The sequence below is a fragment of the Grammomys surdaster genome, unplaced genomic scaffold, assembly GCF_004785775.1.
Source record: "Grammomys surdaster isolate TR1022 unplaced genomic scaffold, NIH_TR_1.0 171, whole genome shotgun sequence".
NCBI classification, from domain to species: Eukaryota; Metazoa; Chordata; class Mammalia; order Rodentia; family Muridae; genus Grammomys; species Grammomys surdaster.
In genome coordinates, this window is record NW_021604619.1 from 1,082,737 (window position 1) to 1,099,210 (window position 16,474).

The following is a 16,474-nucleotide window of genomic DNA, read 5'->3' on the forward strand; positions in this document are numbered from 1 at the left end:
TCTCTCTCTCTCTCTCTCTCTCTCTCTCTCTCTCTCTCTCTCTCTCTGGCGGTGTGTTCCCGTTCCCACACATGCTGGTGTCATGTGTGTCCATCCCATCCCAGGAAACATCAAGGCAACAGACATAGACACATAGGAATAAATGTGAACCACCTAGTATACACTCATAAACAAGGTAGAAAGATAGCTTTAGCTGCTCTCTGTTCATGTTGAGTGGATTTGTAAACTGCCATTAGACATTTGGTTTTTTTTTCTAATCTTGCTGACATATCTGTATAACCCCTATTATTATCTTTTTTCATGTCATGCTATACACATGAATTGCTTGTATTTGTCTTTTTTTAATATATAATTTTGTTCTCTTTGCAGTGTTGACGGTTGAGCCTAGTATCTCATATGTGGTAGTCAAGCATTCTATCTCAGGGCTACATCCCCACTCCCAGGTGCTTAATTGTGTTGCAATTACTGAAATACCTGAAGGCAAGAGGCAAGTCTACCACTGGCCATTTAGTTTTATACCCCCCCTTCTCCACACATTTATGCTTCTACATTATTTTTTACTTAAAATAAGAATTGTATTACTTCATAACTGTGTTATTTGTAGTTGGATCACGGGTTTTCCCAATCCGACAACTAAAATATGCATTTTGACTTTGGGCTAAGACAGGGAAGTAGGCTCAGATATTTTAGTCATCCTGATAAGCCCTGAGAAACAGTGATCATGGGAGTGATCACGGGACTTTGTTTATTGCCTTGCTTGTTCTTTGACTATTTGTGCTTATTGTCTTGTTTGTTCCTTGACTATTTGTATCTATCGTATTGCTAGTTCCTCAACCTAGAACTGACCTTAATACTTGCATATAATTAAAATGGTATAAAAGCAGATTGGGAAAAATAAAATAAATAATATAAAAAATGCATTTTGAGTTACTGAGTACTTCTTTACATTACACATTTACCATTTTCAGAATAATACAAACACTGTGCAGGAATGAAACCCCACGACTCTTCCTTCATAGTAATAGAAAGGAAAAGCCTGAATACAAAAAGCCTATGGGACTACTGTGCATAAAACATCCCATGCCAAACAAGTGGGTAAGTAGTGGACACACACCCGAGTCCCGAGTTTGTCTTTTGACTTTCACTTGCTCACCAACCTGAATTCAATCATCACGCACACGCACACACACACACTGACAGGGACAGTGGAGGATGGATGTGAGGTCATTAGACATATCTACCACATGCTTTATTTTACTGAATATGTTAAGTATGAATATTTAAGAGTTCTTGTTTGATTAATATGCCCTTTCTTTAAGTCAGTCAACATCTCCCTTCTTTTAGGATAACTCGGAATTTTCAGTTGCCAATTTTAGACCATACTTTTCTCTAAAACCTAAATTTTTTCTTTAAATTTTGTACCATTTTAATTTTACTATCTTTATTGAGGGGAACATGAATGCCACAGCATAAATAAGGAAGTTAAAAGACAACCTCCAGGGGAACAATGTCCTCTTCCACCTCCTGGATTGCAAACATCAAACCCAAGGTGTTGTCAAGGTGGGTAGCAGGTACTGTTACCTGGCAAGCCATTCCCCTGATACAAAATGTCCTTTCCATTGGCAGAATGATAATTTTGTCATCTTCCTGTGCAGAAATGGATTTGAAGTGTTTTGTCTGCTAAAGTTTATTCTGAAACTTGGTCCTTCAGAGGTTGTGGCTTTTGTTTTATTTGCCCCCCACCGTGTATGTGTGTGTGTGTGTGTGTGAGTGTGTGTGTGTGAGAGAGAAAGGGGGGGGAGCTTGAGAGCATGTGCAGGTCAGAAGGCATCACTGGATTGTAATTAACAGATGCCGTGCATTTTTCTTAAAGACTTCATTTTAAATTTGTGTGCTGTGTATCTGTGGCTAGGCCTTGCACATGGGTGCAACGGCCGGTAGAGTCCAGAAGAAAATGCTGTATCTATAATATCTGCACATAGAGAAGGTAGTTCTCACTGAATGATCTGTCCATCCCCCACCCCCCTTTAAGATGGGGGTCTCTCACAGGCGAGGAACACACCAAGGAGGCTAGGCTGGCTAGCCAGAGATCCTCTGAGATCTGCTTGCCTCAACCTGACCAGAGCTAGGACTACAAACATGTGCCACAATGTCCAGATTTTTGTAGTTGTTTATTTTAAAAGAATGCCTCTCACTTTTTAAGCCCTGGCTACATAGCTAAAGCTCTTTGCTATGTAGTTGAGGTTGACATCGAACTCACAGAGATCTGACCAATTGCTGGGATTAAAGGAGTGAGTCACCATGTCCTTTTCAACACCCAGACTGAAACAAAGGTGAATTCAGCAACTCTTGCTTGAAAGGCAAGAACTTAACTTCTCTTTTCCTATAGGAAAACAAAGAGGTTTATCTCAGTCTCCCTGGCTTTGTGGACCTGAAAGTTCACTCTGCCTCCCCAGGACCCAGCACTGCCTGGAATCTGTGTCTGCACTTCTGCTTTTCAGTGGCTGCATTTGTTTAGTTTATGGAAAACATTCCCACTGCATGACTAACTCACCAGCAAAAGGAAGTCTGCTGCCAATACTGAAGCACTTCACTTGATAGCTACCACTTTCTCTGTCAGTTTCTCCAGCCCAGTAAAACCTGGGCTACACGCTCTGGTTCCATCTCCCATATACCCATGTCTGAAAGCACCCTCGGACCAAAACGGGTACAAACAGCAGGTATCTTGTATTTTCCTTTCCTTTCAATGACCAGAACACCTCAAATTGCTGTTTTGTTGTTTACAAACACTATTAGGGCTTTCTATTTTGGTTTGTTTTGGTTTTTGGCTGTCGTTTGAGTTTATAGTTTTGTGCATAGGAAACCTAACGTATTAAAAGCTGTGCTATCATCACTGGAGTAGACTGTGCCACAGCACTGCTCACAGAATTATTAAACCAGCTGTATTTCCCATGAAATTTCCCGATAAGAAATGAAGACATACATTGCACAGTCTAGCCACGCCCCCCTCTCCTTTTGTTTGCTTTGTTTTATTTTTTAGATTGTAGTTTCGTCACATAGTGTCTTCCTTCCTTTTCCTCCTTCCAAACTCTCCATATACCTTCTCTGTTCTTCAAGTTCACGAGCTCCTTTGTTTATCAATTGCTATTGTATGGCTCTCATAACAGTGTCCTGATTTCTTCACAGAGGGGCAGAGCTGCCCAGCTTCAGCCAGAATTCAAGTCTTTCTGTTACTCTTAGGTATAAGGCAGTGGTCCAAGGTTTTCCCAGGCTAAACTCTTGTTAGTATCAGACATTAGACAGACACTTCTTTTCAGAGTTACAACTGTTATTTTTAGCGTATTTTACATTTCATTTTAATACCTGCTTAGAACACCTGTTTCTGACAATTCTACTCACTTTGATTTGTCAATTGATTCCAATTTCAAATATGGTGTCTCTACGTTTCAACTCAGAGATGTGGTTGATTTTTAGCTTTGTGTAAGATTCCATTTTAAGTATTTTCTTATTAAAGGAGAGGAGTGCAAGAAGTAAACATCACTGATTCGTAACTTTAAGTCTGCAGTTGTAAGATATTTATGTGATCAGACAATGTCTCATTTGAACCTGTATTCCAAATGGAGCAACAAACACAGACCCCAGAAGACGATAACTGATCCTTAGTGGGGAGAGAGAGAGAGTAATCTTAGGTGATGAGAGAACACAGTACAGAAACAGTAGCTGTGCGTGGCAATGATTATAATAAAAGTAGTAATAATAAAGAAACATAAAGGTGTGGCGTTAAGGATGAAGTCTGCTCTGTCATCTCCCTGCACAGCCACCTTCAGCTTTAGCATCTGCGCAGAAGACGTAAGTCAACTTCTACAGCCATTGCTCATTATCTCTCTCAATATGCGTCAGTGATAGCATCAAGATGAGTGGCCTAGAGACTGAGGTCTAAGTGGAAAGCAGCCCGTGTGCAAGGCTGGCTGTGCTCGCATTGTACAGTCATGGGAGTTCCGATTACAGCATCTTCTCTATTTAACCTTTCTTAACTCTGTCCACCCTATGCTTCTGTGTACTGACTTCCTCAGTCCCGCTGATCTCTTCCTCACGTTGAATGAGGAAGTTCCTTCTCTCTGAATCCTTCACGATGCATCTCCATTCGTTGGCTTCCATTACTTCTGGAGACCCACACTCTTCCATTCCTGCTGTGCTGTCTTTGGATTCTGATAATTTTCTAGCCTCGGCTCTCGAGGGAGTCATTAAAACAATGAGCGACTAATGATATGATTTGTATATAATCAGCAATTATCTAATATGAAAATATATAAGCATACTTTCACAGAACTAGAAGATTTTCTTAAGGGTTACTTTCATAACGATTTTTCCTAGGTACAGTCATCACACAAATCAGCAATATTGGGTGTTCAAAGCCACACCAAAAAACAGCAGGATAACTAGCTTTAGGAAAACCTCAAAACAAAAATAAATTACTTCAAGAACCTATGAGGAGGTATATTTCTTTCAAAATTGTTGTTATAATATAGTTATAAACTTACTATTTACAGTTATGTTCTAAAAATTAGAACTAGTCACTCTAGTAGTTTGTTTGTTTGAACAGTTGGTCCACAGTTGGTGAGGCACTTAGGGAAAGATTATGGATTCTGTGCACAGTGGAACTTGCTGGAGGAAGAATGCCACTGGGAGGGCTTAGATGTTTACAGTCAGGCCTTACATCTACTCATGTTCATTCATTCATATTCGTTCTCATTTTCTCTCCCTTTCTCTCCCTCCCTCCTACCTCTCTCTGTGTGTCTTCCTCTCCTCCCTTTCCTTTCTCTATCTTCCTCCCTCCCAACTTTTTTCTTTCTCCCGCTCTCTCTTCTTCCATCCATCACTTCCTCTGTCTCCCTCTCTCCCTGCTTTCCTCCCTTCCTCCCTCTTTCTCTCTCTTCTCTTCTCTCTCTCTCTCTCTCTCAATCCCCCCTCCCTTTCTCTGTCTTCCTCTCTCCTTCCTTCCCACCTTCCCTCCCTCCCTCCCTACCTCTCTCCCTCCCCCTCCCTGTCTCTCTTTTGTTCTCTGTTTCTCATGTACTGATGGAATGTGATCACTCTGTTTCCTGCTAGGCTCACTTCATACTCCTGCTGCCAGGCCTTCTCTGCCATGGTGGACTGGATCCCTGTAGCCATGTAAGGGAAAGCAAACCATTTCTTTTGTACTAAGTTGCTTTATGCCAGAGTAATGAAGTAATCACAGTAATGAAGAGTAATCAATTCAGCCACTAATTGCTGAAGATCTAATTGCCATTTTCACAAATAACCTCATCCTGATAAGCTATTCCTGATTTATTTCAAGGTTTGGAAACTTTCATAATTGTGACCGATTTCATTGTTTTTCCCTTAATAAAGTAACTAACATTACAGACTTCAACAAGACACATATTGATTAACCTATCACACTGGTAGAATACAAAAGTAACATGGTAGCCAAAAGACTGCATTATAACTATAGCATCTCTGCTTTGCTTCAAAATACACATTACTCGCTGTAGGAAAACAACAATATCAAATGACTAGATGCCCCAGAGCTCCCAGGACTAAGCCATCAACCAAAGAATACAAATGGAGAGACCCATGGCTCCAGCTGCATATGTAGTAGAGGATGGCCTTGTTGGGCATCAATAGGAGGGGAAGCCCTTGGTCCTGTGGAGGCTCAATGCAGTGAGGTAGGAGTGGGTGGGTGGGGGAGCACCCTTATAGAAGCCAGGGGGAGGGGAAATGGGATAGGGTGTTTGTGGAGGGGAAACCAGGAAGGGGCATAACATTTGAAATGTGAATAAAACAACAACAATAACAACAAAGAAATACTCTATCCAGGACAATAACTTATTCACTCAAAACATTCTGTAACTGTTCTCAAGACTGTTGTTTGCTAATTCATATATCAGCAATATTTTTGCTACTACATGTCATGACATAATAATTTAGGCATGTGGAACAGATGATGTACTCATGGGTTTCAGAAAAATGGTAGAACAGGTTATTCATGTATTTGTTCCAAGGGTGAAGCGGTTTTAAAGGGAGAATGGGAAAGTCTTTCCATGTTACCCACAGCTTCAACCTACTACCAGGGGATACATTCATTAGTTACTTACAAGCCTTGAACTGGTAAAACCAAGTAGTGAGACTGGAATATCAAGTAAATTGATTTTTCTCTGTTGTGCCCTATCCAACATTTTCCCTCACCAGGGTCATCCTCTTCTTGGAATCTAATTGCTTATTGGTGGCATGTTCTATAGCTTAGTAAGTTTCGTGTTTCAAAGTATAGCAAGCAGACATTCGTATTTAATTCCGAATTCCAAGAGGAAAACCAAAGGCCCTCCTTGTTGTTCACACTAGATTGCACTTCATGCTAGTAGGCAACGCCACTGGAAGCCCAAAGAGTTTCATTTATTTATGAGAGATTTAAAAAGCTGAAAATTGTTTCAGTTAAATCCACGCCCCATGCAATTTTTAAAAATCCTGAGAAGATTTCATCAGATATCCATACTAAATGAAAAATCTATTAGGGTAAAGGGGAATTTTGAAATAATATTTGTAACTGTTTTGCAAGCCTAACTGTAGTGACTTCTGAAAAGATATCAACCCTTTTGTTAATGTTAATGAAATAATTACAATAAATTAATTAAAGCTTTTTCATGTGAAAAGCCACAGATGAATACGATAACCTTTCCCTCACGCATGCTTCCTGACATCAAAAGGCCAAATTTTTGTTAATGTATAGTTTCAAGATGGCCATTTGTCTAAGGGCAGGCAATAACTGGTTTTAAATCCTTTTAAAACTGTCACAGGCTAGGTGTAAAAATAACTGCTTTCAGTGAAAACAAAACTGCTCTTCAGAAGTGGATAATAAAAGAACAAAAATATATTTGCATCATACCGTCCTTTTAGTCTGATTCTTAAAACCCCTCTTGCAATGGGAAGTCAACTTTAGTAAAGCTGGGAGAAAATAGATTACAAAACTTTCTGTTACAGAATCGTTAGTTTTGACAAATCTCCTAAAATTCCGTCATGTGTGTAATTGCCATATGCTAATTGACTGTACCAATAAAGGAGGAGAAAAAGAATACAGGGGTATAAAGGGCTAAAGGGGAATAGTGGACCTGGAATGGCTATGTTCGGTTGGGGGATTGGGAAGCAGAGTATTGGTGGGAATATCTGGGGGGGGGATAAATAACACTGAAGACCTCTTGTAAAAGTCATACGGAAACATCGTTAAAGCTTCCTAAAGTATAAATATGCACACATATAAAGAGTTAAAAACGGGTTACCATACAGGGAGGGGCAATGCTTACGAGACATCACAGGCTGACATATAGAAGGCCCAGTGATAAGAATGTATTATCTCTTTTGGAGCTACTGGCCAGTGAGACTCCCAAACATTACAGGCTATTGCTTAGGTTATTCCTTATCCCCCAGAAATTGAAGGTAAGACCTGATTGCTGAAGTCATCCCATATTCGAGTCATAAAACATAGAGAAATTGAGATGGCATTAAGTTGGAGGCTTCATGCCTCTTGGGTAGCTTGCATAGTGCTAGAAGGTGCTGTTCACACTAACGGAGGAGCCAAAAAAAGGCGTGATCATCTGCAGAGTCCCACCTATGAACTCTGCCAGAAGCAATAATGACTGGCCTGGCAAGACGCCCCCCACTGCTTGCAATAAGTGGCATAAACATTGAGAGCAATCACTGATTTAAGCCGTACCCTGCAAGATGAAGCCTATAACTTGTATTATTAGTGGGCCACAAACTCATGGCTAGACAGGTCATAGTCCTTAGGGAGAAACTATTCTTATTTTTATGCTAAATGGACATAGTATTAAACCAACATCTATTGACTTATCACAATGAAAGCATCTCTTAACCCTCATCAGGAATGCTGCTATCTGCAGCTGATGGTGATTAACTTGGAGACTCTCCATTCCTTCTGCCCTTTTTTCCTGGATATAATTTTTCACTGACCCTGGGGCTTGTGGATTTGACTGGCCTTGATGGTCAATAAGACCCAGGGGTCTTCCTGTTTCTGCTGTCCCAGCTTCAATAGCAAGCATACAGTGCTGTGTCCACATCTTTGGTGATTTCAGAGCATCCCAACTAGGTCCACGTGACTGAGTCATCAACTCCAGTATTATACACATTCCTATTATGAGTTATGACACACAGAAATACATATTGTATTATATTCAGATATAGAATCTTCTTTGAGAAGAAGCTAGGCCCCATGAAGCCTCCAAATATAAAGTGCATACAGAATATATCAGAGGTGTTGACATTCAAACACCATTGATACCTAATATTTGGTATATTAAGGGTTAACTCTGTCTTGTTGAAACATCTTCACTTTTGTGAACAATGTGTAACATTTCTACAACTTTTAAGTAATTATATTTGCAAAATGTTATTTAACCTGAAACAAATACTGCAGTCTGGTTTCTTTTCTTTCTGTTGCTTTCCGGGAAAGTGAAATTGAAAACCTAAATATGCTTTGCATGGTTTTGAACAAACTATTTAGTCTATCAGGAGAGGGTAACAAGAGCACTTTAAACTGAGCACCTTGGAAGAGGACATGTCTGGAGGAAGGAATGGTCTCTTTCCGTTCACATCCAATTGCCTGATCATCAACTGACAAAACACCATGACCCAAAAGGCAAGTAAAGAGGAAAGGGTTTATTCAGTGTATTCTTAGAAAATCAGGACAGGAACACAAGCAGAAGTTGGCTAAGTAGGTAGGAGCTGATGCATGGAGGGGTGCTGCTTACTGGCTTGCTCACATGGCTTGTTCAGCCTGCTTTCTTATAGATCCTGGGACCATCATCCCAGGGATGGCACCACCCGCATTGGGCTGGGCCCTCTTACATTGTTTACTAATTGAGAAAATGCTTACATTTGGAGATATTAACTCAACGGAGACTCCCTCCTCTCTGAGGATTCTAGCTTGTGTCAAGTTGACACACATCACTGGAAATGTAATAGCCAGATTTTAGAAAACATTGGTATTTTAAGTGACAATCTTATTTTATTATATAAGAAAATAAGACCATGTTATATGATGTCTGTTCATAGACTCTTCTGACAACATTAGAAACTACAGTGACTTTTAGGGCAGTAAACTGACTTTAATAAATTCTGTAATGTCCCGTGAATCATTTTGTTAATTCTCCAAATCGAGGTCTTCTGAGGCAGCATATAAGAAAACATGGTTGACAGGAATGACAACCAGAATGACAGGAGATGAACACAGGTATCCAGAAGGTAGGACAAGTGTTCAAGCCTTAGGCAGAATAATTTAAAGGCCCCTTGAGTTATTAGTCTGTCGCGTCCTTTAATGACGTATTAAAAGAATAAAGTCCTTTTACATAGTAGGAGCTAAAATGATTGACATTAGATACATTCTATCACGGAACTGGCTCAGCTTTGTCCATTTTCTCAACAGTGGCTTTAAACATATAGGATTAAGGGAAGAATAAACAGTCACCATGCAGTTCCCAGTGGAAGCAGCGGGTATATACAATGGAGGCCCTGTATGCCCCCTCTAACTCTACCCCATTTAGCTACTGCTTTTTGTTGCAAACTAACTCATCTCAAGCTGTTAGTAGAGGGTGAATATTGGCAGCAAAGAGCTCTGTGGTGTGGTGTAGTATGGCATTGTGTGTGTATGTGTGTGTGTGTGTGTGTGTGCTTGTGTTTTATTTTCATTTTATTTTAAGAATATGGGTGTTTTTGCCTGCACCAATGCCTGTGGACTGCATACAGAGGTCACTAGAGATCATTAAATCCCATGGAATTAGAATTACAATCTTCTCCAGATGCTGGGAATGGAATCCTGGTCCTATGAAGAGTAGCCAGTGCTCTTCATCTGTGAGCCATATCTCCAGAGCCATATAATTTTGTATTTACGTACATACATATGGAAAATAATATATATGAAAGGTTTCTTAGCTTTGGAGTGTCATGAGATTTTGCTCCTCCCCACATATCTTTTACTGTATTCCAGTATATTGTGTTATAATATCAACTGTAAGATCCACAGCAAAGAGAGGCTGCCCAGTACAAAACCGGGATTAGTAGAAATGTAGGTCTCTTCATAGCTAAAAGGGAAACTTACTTAGCTACTAGAGGAGCAACATGGTTTATATAATCCACTTACGTGAATAAAATCTCAGTTATTACAGGTCTTAAGCTACAGAGCAGGGAAGGAGTGGGAAACAGGAAGCTTGTGTGAGATGGGTTGCCAGGAATAAAGTCTCCTGTGGGCTGTTCAGAAGAACCTCTCTCCCTACTAGTTTCAAAAAGGAAAACTCATGAGTCCAAGGGAACAGATCTTCTACTTTGCACTTTAACTTACAGCGCAGTTAAACATTACGTTTTTCTTTAAGGTTGGAATCTCCCCCACAGAACAGCACTGGATCTGATGCACTAGGCCTCCTTGTAGGGAAACACAGACCCCTGTTGAGATGCCTAAAGTTGCTCTGCCTTTTCTCCAATCTCCCTAAAATCAGAGACATCACTCATCTAATCATCATGACATCAGTCATGAAACTGATAACAAAACAACGGCTCCTTCCCTCAGCACAGAAGCAAAGGGGATGGAAGTCGGTGATGGCAATGTCAGGGTATGATTTACTGTGCACCAACACGTGGAATTCAGAGTATCGGAAATTCACTTTTTCTCATTTTGAAAATGAGCATTCCTATTTAAGTGTAAAGCCCTTCATTTCCTCAGTTTTCTTCTGTAAACTGTCTCCAAAAAGAAGACAAGATCAAATGCCAACGGATGCAGCTCAGGCTGGACAGCACCAGAATGTCTGCAGTTCTTTGTCCTTAGCTTCCTACAGGCTGCTTGTCATGCAAGAACCAAAGCACACCTGGTGATGCAATGGTGCACAAGTTTTACAACTCACATAATCTGAATCTTGGATGTACATGCTGGTCTCATATCCAATATGCTTTCCCTTGAAAGTAGATCCATTATTATGGTTGAAGTAGGAGACAAAACAAAACAAAACAGAACAATCAAAAAAAAAAAACCCAAACTAAAACCAAACAAAAATGATAGTCTTTGGGAAAATAAAATACACATTCCAAACAAATAGGTGGAGATGCATGACACAGGCATGCATACATACATACTTAAACATGTAAACACACATAATCGCTTATTGGCTAGGCTTGCACGCCATGATAATGCGGTTGAATATTTATTATGGATACTGTCCTATAGACGCTAAAATATTTGTTGTGCAATCTCTTAAAGGAAAAACTTTCTAATTCTGGACTAAGAGATACTCTACTGATCACACGGCATTGAGAGGACTCCTGCGACTGCAACTCTGAGCGATTAAAGTGAGGGCCATAGTAACAAGCTTAAGTTTGCAGGAAATAGTATCAAATATTCTCTCAGTGACTCTACAGAATATGTAGTGCATGCTCAACCCACACAGTTGTTATAGCGAGGTGTTTCCATTACACAATCTATACTGTACCCTCCAAAGAATATTCTGGAAGGTAGATGGATTTCATACGAAGGATATAGATCCAGTTAACAGAGACAGCATTGCCAACTCACCTGATCCTACCCCTGGGGCGCTCAGACTGCTCTGACATAAAGCTTGTGCTGCTGAGGCGTGAGGTACTGCTGGCTCTGGAAATGGCGGACACATCACTGACATCACTATCTGATGACTTGGCAGACGCGTTATCACAGCTTCTGTACTGATCTTTATGTATGTTGTACTAAAGATTAAACACAAGAAAGAATGAGCGCCACCATCAGGTCACAGCACAGAATACACACAGCCCTTGAGGTTAATGACTGCTTTACCTAAAGGAAATCAAAGGATAGGTCTGTCAAGGAGAGAAGGCCAGGGAAGCATTCATATTATAGACGAATCTCAAGAAAAACCCGACACCCTTTCAATGACTAGATATGACTTAGGAAGAGTGAACACACACTTGTAGTGTTTGCGTGGAAAAAGTCAAGGAATTAACTGGTCACGCTTAAAACCTGAAACTACATTACTCGTTTGTTTTTTGTATTTACATTTTATCATTTCTTGTCTTGAATGACATTAAATTTTGTACTTTGTTTCTAACATTTCAGGTAAAATAAGTCATCATGCAAATTTATCAGGGGAGTTATCTACTCAATTTCTGTTGTCCTATTGAGGTCTACCATACAGTGAATATACAATGCTATAACTATAAATGGTGCTATGTTTTTCTAAGTATAAATAATTTAAGCAATTGTTTTCTATGCTAACAGAAGGAAAAAACTATACTCAATTAAATAAAATAAAATATTGCTATCCCTATTACTTCCTACTAAGCAGGTTAATTTTAGGTCTGTGAGCAATAAGGGGATAAAATGCTTCTTAATTTTTAGGAAAGTCTCATATTCTCTAATGCTTCATAGCATGCATCTTGATTAATTTGAACTATCCGTCTCAAATGTAGCACATAAGTGCATTCTTTTCCTGAGTGTGCATGTGTGTGTGTGTAATATATATATGGAAATAAAATTTTAAAAGTAATTTCCCAGTGTTTATTTTCTAACCCTTTATTTAAGGGAATTTTTTATGAGGAAAACAATATACACTTAATAGTGTATCTATAAAATTAATTTTTCTAAAGTTTTATCACAATGATGTTTACCTTTGAAAGCCGTCACATATGCTACTAAGTCTGGAGACTAATTTAGTCTCAAATTCATATGACTCATGTATTCAGTGTGATGCAGTTCTCCAGTCCACCCATAAACTACGTCATATCTGATACCCCGATTCTGTCCAACATGATTCTTTTCATTCAGAACCACTCCTAATGCACCGATGTGTGAAGAAATGGAGTAGAATCTGATCCCAACACTTGCAAAGTATCAAATGAGGCACCAAGATTAAAACTACACGTGACCAAGGATGTGTTATGTGTTCATTATATCTGCCAATATTTAAAGGAGAGATAAGTAGCATCTGACACCCTGAGAATCTCTTTGGGCGTACTGAATTCTCTTTCACTATGTTATCAACTGGAATACATTGATGGCAATACTGGGACAGTCGCATGAAGGCTTGTGAGCATAAAGGGCTTTGTTGCTAACTTTAATTTATGAAATCTTTTTTTCTGTGAGTCACCTCTATCTGAGTCTGTGTGAATAGAGATGTTCACGCTTCTAAAAGAGAGAATGAAAATGTCTTTACATATGTTATTACACCGGGATATGTAGCAATTACCATATAATTTCCTCCACATTAACTAAATAAAATGGAAGACTTTATGTTTACATTCAACTACTAATTTTTTTTTTACTGATTTTCAAAAACTTGTTAACCTTTTAAATAATCTGTTTTTTCGACTACTGTGATTTGTTAAATATCCTCATTAGTAATTTAGTCAAAAGAATACATATATTATACAGTGAAGAATGAAATACCCTCAGGTGGAATTTATTCAGTCATCCTGCAGGGAAAGACGTCATCGCCAGAGGGAAGGTTCTAATTATAGGGTCACTGTTTTTAGAAGCTGGTAATACTGAACACTGTAGCTATCTCTACCAATCACTGCCACGCTCTTGATGGCTGCCCCAGGATTATAGAAACAGTCCTGTAATAAATGACGGCCTAAGTGGAACTTTATCCTCCAGTTATGGCTTCTACCCATTTAACTCCAAACAACGTCACATGGAAAAGCATGGGGACGCATTTCACAGATTCCAAAGCAGCCAGGCCAGGATGAATTCTTCACTCTGGATGAAAAGGAGGATGATTTAATCCTTTAAAAACAGACCAAGCTCATATATCCTTGTTGAAATAGCTCCGTTTGGAGAGCATTAGACAGAAGAAAGATCAGACTTAAAATCAGATCTCAGGATCACATTCATTTGGTAATCTTTGAGCAAGAAAAACAAAATCTAGTTTTGTTGGCAAATAAAACTATTCTGGTTGGCAAATAAAACTATTCTGGGAATGGTTAATTAATTTCTCATACAGTAGAATTTTCAACTGTTTCATCAAATTTATTAGTTTTGAGTTTTAATTACTTTCTTAAATAGGTTAAGTCCATAAATACCATAAAGAAAAAAAGCTCAAAATGTAATATATACTACACTTATGAAAATACTGACAGTATTTTATAGCAGTGAAAGTCATTTGCAAAACAAAATGTTTTGGGTAAAAAGAGAACTCTCATCTGAACATGTATGAAGAAAAACTGAACTAGCTGAAACAGCTACTCGCCAGTGCTCATTGATATCAATGAGTTTTGATTTATGTAACATAAATTCAGTGAAAACTTCACTAGAAACACTAACATAGAATATAAATATTTTGGTTGTGGAAAATATGAAATTTTATTTGTGATACAAAATAAAAAAGACTGGCAACTGTTACTTTGATTTTCCTAGTTTCATTCTTAACATTCTTAAACCTTTTTAAGTTACATCTCTGATGTCACATTTATTGGTAGTGCAGCTATAATTCCATAGCTATAATTCCATTTTTTAGAATAAAAGGAGATTATTTGGAAGTCAAATTTTCATGTTTCCTCTCACATTCAGACAGAAATTTAGATGTGTATTTCATATTTATATTTATATAAATTCATATGCCTCATATATAAGTGACTGAAAACACAAAGGGGTGCCTTGGGGAGAAAGATGGAGGCAGAAGTGGAGAGACACGGGAGAGTGTGGGCAGGGTTTCTTAATGTACATGTGTGATGAGGTTACAGAGAAACACATTATTTAGAAATTAACTTAAATATTAATAAAAATGAAAGCAATCACTTCTTAAGTGTTTTGTGCATCTCTTTGTGTCTATGTGGGGCTATGTGCACCTATTACAGGTACTGTTAGAGGTCAGAGGTATTCCCCACGCCCTCACTCCAGAGCTGGAGTCACAGGCAATTGCAAACTCTCCGATGTGGATGCTGGGAATCAAAAGTGGGTTCCCTGCAAAAACAGTATGAGCTTCAGAAAGTAACTACTGAGCCACCCCAGACATTTTAAAAAAGATATTCAAATTCAGTGAAGAAAAGGGAAAGGGGTATCCACACGAATAACATTAATATGTAAAAGTATCAATATGCAAAAAGCATTAATCTGTGAAAATAAATGGATGCCATTGAGAACACAAGGCTTGCTGTCGGGCTAGACTGGAGGGTTTATTGATGATGTCACAACAAAATCGAGTTGTGTCTAAGCCTCAAGTAACTCTCTGATGCATGGACTCTACTAATTTTGGTAAATGAATTCTGTTTCTTTGGGAAATGGTTAGGATGCAATAGAATACGTTGCTTATTAATTTATTTGTGTGTGTGTGTGTGTGTGTGTGTTTCTCCCTCCAGATCCTTACCCTTGGCACCTTTACTCAATCAGTAATTTTGCTACAATTAAAAAAAAAAAGACTGCTGTTCTTCCAAGGTCTAATCTGGTTTGTACAGAGGGTGTGCCCCCCACCCCCCTGCTCCAGCAGGGTAGGTTACCTGATTTATAAGAACACTGGTGCTTTAGACTTGAGGAACAGATCTTTGTACAAATTTTTCTGATGATCTGATTGGACTCCTAGCTCACAACACCCACAAAGGCTTTAGTAATTTATCCTAACCCTTTAATTATCTCATCCTTGCTTCCCACTCTGGTCGCTCACCCTTTGATGGTCTATTGGACTTTTGCAAGAATAACAAATCAGGAAAGGATTTCTGGATGAACTGAAGCATTTGCCCTAAGGAGAAATTTCAACTCGCCGTACATAACCGTGAGGGAAAAAAAAATCTATCCTGATAATCATCTCGCCTTATCGTTCTTAGTGAATTCTCAGTATAAGCAAACAAAAAGCCTTGAGGTGATTCGCAAAGGAAGACTAGCTTGCTGCTGCTGATCAGCTGGGAACATCATCGTCAGGCAAAGGAAGACAGATGTGCACAGCTCTCATCAGCTATCCTATAGGAAGTCGAGGTTTCTGCTTAATGTGTGTACCAGTTTGTTGTTTCTTTGTGTGGATTTTACTTTTTAAAAGGCTCCTGGAAGCCTCTGTGGGCTGGCATCCCTTAATATCATGACTGCTCTAACTGCTGAATTCTTAGTTTTCTGCATCTAAATTGTAATGTGATACACTGCATCCAATTGGGAATATTATGGGTGATAAACCATATTTTATTGTGTCTTTTACAGTTTGTCTATCTTGCTCTACATGGAGCAAACGTGATTACTTTAAAATGGCTGAAGCTCTATTTTCAGCATAGTGCACTGACTTGATGTAGGTTGGACTTATCTCCATTTCTAATAAGTCACTCTTTCTAGAAAGACTTCTGGATGCCAAATCATAACCAAGTAGAACCTAATGTTACAAGGAGAAACATTTCAAAATAAACCAGGTAAGGTATGTACGTATCTTTCCTACAGTATAGGGCTGCATACTTTAATTAAGTATTAGATAAC

General features: G+C 38.9%; 1 protein-coding gene across 36 annotated transcripts in view; it reads right to left on the reverse strand.

Moving 5' to 3' along the window:
- The window catches only part of Rims1 (regulating synaptic membrane exocytosis 1), a 481,904-nt gene that overhangs the window by 71,653 nt on the left and 393,777 nt on the right, over window positions 1-16,474 (reverse strand). For 26 of the 36 annotated variants that reach the window (XM_028767193.1, XM_028767198.1, XM_028767197.1 and 23 more), the window contains one exon: window positions 11,609-11,775. The exons of the other annotated variants lie outside the window; for them this stretch is intronic. In XM_028767193.1, the coding sequence (XP_028623026.1) occupies window positions 11,609-11,775 (167 nt within the window). The remainder of the gene's footprint in view (window positions 1-11,608; window positions 11,776-16,474) is intronic. 36 annotated transcript variants of the gene reach the window in all.